The following is a 4,754-nucleotide window of genomic DNA, read 5'->3' on the forward strand; positions in this document are numbered from 1 at the left end:
TTTTTTTTCTTTCATCGACTTTCGAGACGCGTTTTGCGATCTTCCACTGGTTTTCTTCCTTCTTTTCTTTTTCTCCTACAAAGCGAAATCAGCTTCTTCTCTGACAATTTTTGGAAACAAGGAATCAGTGGCCGCCCGTGATGATCCTACGAAATTCATACCTGCGTAGTGTTCTGAAAGTTCTGAAAGTTCTTAGTAGTGTGCGTTCGCGAGAAAAGAAAAAAAAAAAAAAAAAAAAAAAATAGAAAGAAAGGGAGGAAAAGAGATAACGATAAAATCGATTGATCGACGACGTTAATTTGGAGAACTCATTCGAGCAAATCGTTCGCATAGGCCGATGTACGGTGACAAATGGATAGCTGAGAGTCCACTTCGATTCTACGCGATCGCCGGTGCCACTTACGTGTACTTCCCAGCCTTCAGTTCTATGCAGATGGAATTGATCGACCGGATATTACCGCACACGAACTTTAAATTCTCGAACATGCATCACGATATTGGATTGTTCAGGGTGACTATTATGTGTATATATAAACTCTATGTGGAAAATAAAATAAATGAAAGAAATGAAAAAAAAAAAAAAAAGAATGAAGAAAAGAGAGAGGTGAGCGAGATCAATTCTCAAAAAGATCCTGATCCAATCGTTTGTCCATTCGTTTCGTTTTATTTTATCATTTTGACATCATTTGTCAAATCGATGTTGCAAGTCCTTTCGTTCGAATTGCTATCTGGACCTCGCATAAAAATTTTTTTTTTCTTTTTTTTTTTTGACAAAGAAGTATACAAGACGTGCGAAAGTTTCGATTTGCTATTTATTTAGTAATTTATTTCTTAAATAAAGATTTCTGTTTTTTTTTTTTTTTCGTTTCTTTTCCTCCCAATTACAATGCCGATTATTGTTTCATCCTCTTCGTAAATTCCGAAAATTCTTTCGCACGAACTGCTATCTGGAAATGTTACTCTTGGCAGTAACAACGACATTAGAACGAAGGAAAGGAGAATTGATTCTTACTCCATTATCAGAATCCTCTTTTGCAGTTAATCCTCTGTAAACGGAATTTCGCTCACCTATAGGGAGAAACGAATGATCACTTGATTGTAACTAGTATTTGTTCCAATCAGAGACCACGGAACTGATAACTGTTATGAATAAGTGACTTCAGTCATTTTTGCAATTGGTCTGTAATATAACAAGTCAAAATAAATTTAACGCAAATATGTACTTATTGTGAATATTTCAAATTTTATCAAGTCGTACAATTTTATAGAGGTTTAACTTCTAACACTAGTTCATAATATATATATATATAGAATATTAATTATTCTAGAATTATTAATTATTATTATATATATATATAGAATATTAATTATTCTAGAATTATAAATTATTATATATATATATTAATTCAGTAAGCCCTCTACACTAGTTTATAAAAAATATATATATATTATAAAATTCTATATATATATATAATATAATATTCTATATATATATAATATTAATTATTTCTAGAATATATATATATAGAATTTTATTATATATATATTTTTTATAAATTGGTGTAGAGGGCTTACTGAATTAATATATATATAAGCCCTCTACACAAGTTTATAAAAAATATATATATATTATAAAATTATATATATATATATATAATATTAATTATTCTAGAATTATTAACAATTATATATATATATATAGAATATTAGTTATTTTAGAATTTTATATATATATATATATATAGAATAATTAATAATTAATTAAATATAAAATTTATAGAATAAATAGATAAACACAGAATAATAAAATAAAACAATTAAAAAAAAAAAAAAACTAGGCGCCAAAGCGAAACATGGCGCCATTTCCCTCCTATCGTCATTTTTTTTTTTTTTTGTTTTTTTATTTCTGACTCATCCTGTGGTTTCCATGTTCTATTATCGTTTCTCTTGTTTCCTTTTCTTTTTTTTTTTTTTCCATCCAGCTTCGGAAACCTTTTTACATCAGCTCGTACGTGAGATACGTCGCTCTTCCCCATGCCTATGACGCAAACATTTTCCAAAGGTACACCGACCCGTGCACTGTGGTTGGCTGGGGACGACACATTCCTGACTCCGATGTACGTAGTTAATCGTATCTTGTTATTTACTTGTCATCCGCAAAAATTGTTTCATTGATCGACGAGGGTAGAGACAATCGGTTGATGGTTGCGTTGCACGTTACGCGGAAAATCCGCAAGTGCTTTGACGATGAATACGATGGAATAGAATGCATGGAAAAATAGAGTTTAATAGAAAGATGGTACGGAGGTTTAAAATTCAGATAGATTGATCCTTTGAAGGGAGAAAATGGAAAAGTGGATTTATTGCGTACTCTCTGTTTATTTCATATATTCTAATATTATATTATATTATAATATTATAATATAATACAATTACAATACAATTACAATTACAATACATTATAAACTTGTGTTATATATTTTCATTTTTTCTTTCTTCTTTATTGCGCTTCCTCACTTTTTACGATTGCATTTTACATATTGTTCCTTGTGATTTGTCTCTACTCTACTCGTTAATTTGCATTTTGTAATTTCTTTGTGTGTGTCTTTGTCTTCGTATAGTCTCGAGACCAATTCGAAAGTGTCCTGTGTCTCGCTATCTATTTTATATTTTACATCTCACATCTCATACTTTCATTCCCATTTTTCATTTGATGTCCTGTTTTCCATTTCTCCATTAATTTTTTCCAATAATTTCATTCCACGTTCGTTAGAACGATTCAGAAAACGCATACGAAAGCTACGTGATCCCGACAAATTTCCTACAGAGATAACTTGCGGGCACCTCTGAATTTTTCTATCCCACAAAGTGGATTTCTCACGAAAGATTTCTAGTCCACGAAATTTCTCCAGGAATAACTTGTAAATATACCAGAATTTTTTTGTTTCCTTCTACAAAATGAATTTCGGAGTCCAAAAATTTTCTGTAGAAGTAATTTCTGGGCATCTTCGAGTTTTCCTATCGCACAAAATAGCCAAAAATTCCAAAGGATCAGTTTGTAGTACTTCTTTTGCTATCCCATAAAATGAATTCCGTCATTTACAAATAAAGTAATCGTATTAGGCTAAAACTTAGCATTGCATTTACATTTGTGGGCTAGAAAATTCATTTATCGACTCATGCAAAGAGTTTTTTCTCATGGAATCACCTTCTACCATCCGATATTTAATTTATATTAATACACATATAACAAATATAACACGTGTATAATCGAACTTAGAAACAGATTGTGCAGTGAATAAAAAAAAAAAAACACACACACACACGTTTGAAGCTGATTTTAAATTTAGAATTCTAATTCCTTTTTCAAATTTGAATATGAATACTTGCGGAGAAAGGTATTGAATGAGAAGTAATAGATACTTTAACACAGCACAATTAATTTTAGTTTATTTATTTAGAAAGGAGTCGGTACATATCTTCGAAGCGTTAATTTATCATTAATCCCAACTGAAAAGTGTCCAGTCACAGGAGTAGATGACAAGGTGCATTTATGCGCTGGCATGCTAGACGAAGGTGGAAAAGACGCCTGTCAAGTTTGTATTTATCATGTTCAATATTTACTTTCTATTCGAATATAGTTTCTCTAAAAGAAATCAATTCCAGGGTGACAGTGGTGGTCCACTTCTATGCAACAACACACAAATTGGCATAATATCATGGGGGCAAGGCTGTGCACGTCCTAATTCACCAGGAGTATATTCCCGACTAGATTTATACTTGAACTGGTTAAACGAAACTATATTGAACAACGCTGCTGCCGAAATCGATTCCAAAGTGATAGACATTATTCTTGTTCAATTAATAATGCTCATTATAATGTGAGAATAAAATGTAATTCTGACAAGTGACGAGGACATAATTCTGAAACGAAACAAAAGAGAAAGGAGATATTCTATTGTAATAGAAACACTTATATTGTACGAATATGTGCGAATAAATTATATTACATTATATTAAATCCAGTTTAAAATTATTCGAAAAACCCCTGAATCAAGAGAATAGCTGAAGGCATTGTCGTGCCACCTCCACCGATCCCACACACTCCTGGCACAAAATTCGAATGTCCAACACGAAATACCTCCCCGTTCACGAGATATTCCAGCTTCAACATTTTTTACGTGCTACCTCCTCGCCCATCCTATTCTCCTGATACAAAATCCGAATTTTCAGCCAGAAATTCCTCCACATACACGAAATACTCCAGCTTAAACATTTTTGTCGTGCCACCTCCTCGCCCATCATATTCTCCTGATACAATATCCGAATTTTCAACTAGAAATTCCTCACCAATCACGAGATATTCCAGCTTCAACATTTTTGTCGTGCTACTTCCTCGCCCATCCTATTCTCCAGATACAAAATCCGAATTTTCAGCCAGAAATTCCTTCCCTTTCACGAGATATTCCAGCTTAAACATTTTTGTCGTGCAACCTCCTCGCCCATCATATTCTCCTGATACAAAATCCGAATATTCAGCCAGAAATTCCTTCCCTTTCACGAGATATTACAGCTTAAACATTTTTGTCGTCCAACCTCCTCGCCCATCATATTCTCCTGATACAAAATCCGAATTTTCAGCCAGAAATTCCTCCACATACACGAAATACTCCAGCTTAAACATTTTTGTCGTGCCACCTCCTCGCCTATCATTTCTCCTGATACAATATCCGAATTTTCAACCAGAAATTCCT

At 32.6% G+C, this 4,754-nt stretch overlaps 1 protein-coding gene across 1 annotated transcript; it reads left to right on the plus strand.

The window, feature by feature from the left end:
- Positions 1 to 337: 337 nt before the first annotated feature.
- Positions 338 to 3,961, plus strand: LOC122528759 (trypsin-3-like). The gene is made up of 4 exons (XM_043654219.1): positions 338 to 511; positions 1,911 to 2,117; positions 3,462 to 3,596; positions 3,667 to 3,961. Exons 1-4 carry the CDS (start codon positions 338 to 340, stop codon positions 3,883 to 3,885), a joined length of 735 nt encoding a protein of 244 aa, XP_043510154.1. The 3' UTR covers positions 3,886 to 3,961.
- Positions 3,962 to 4,754: the final 793 nt, after the last annotated feature.

The sequence above is a fragment of the Frieseomelitta varia genome, unplaced genomic scaffold, assembly GCF_011392965.1.
Source record: "Frieseomelitta varia isolate USP_RPSP 00005682 unplaced genomic scaffold, Fvar_1.2 scaffold_258, whole genome shotgun sequence".
Lineage (NCBI taxonomy): Eukaryota > Metazoa > Arthropoda > Insecta > Hymenoptera > Apidae > Frieseomelitta > Frieseomelitta varia.

Bases quoted from the DNA above. Each gene is read 5' to 3' on its own strand.
- LOC122528759 (XM_043654219.1), top strand. From the start codon at position 338: ATGTACGGTGACAAATGGATAGCTGAGAGTCCACTTCGATTCTACGCG. The intron at 512-1,910 runs GTGACTATTATG...TTTTATTTCTGA, and splicing joins ACGATATTGGATTGTTCAGG to CTCATCCTGTGGTTTCCATG. The intron at 3,597-3,666 runs GTTTGTATTTAT...AATCAATTCCAG, and splicing joins GTGGAAAAGACGCCTGTCAA to GGTGACAGTGGTGGTCCACT.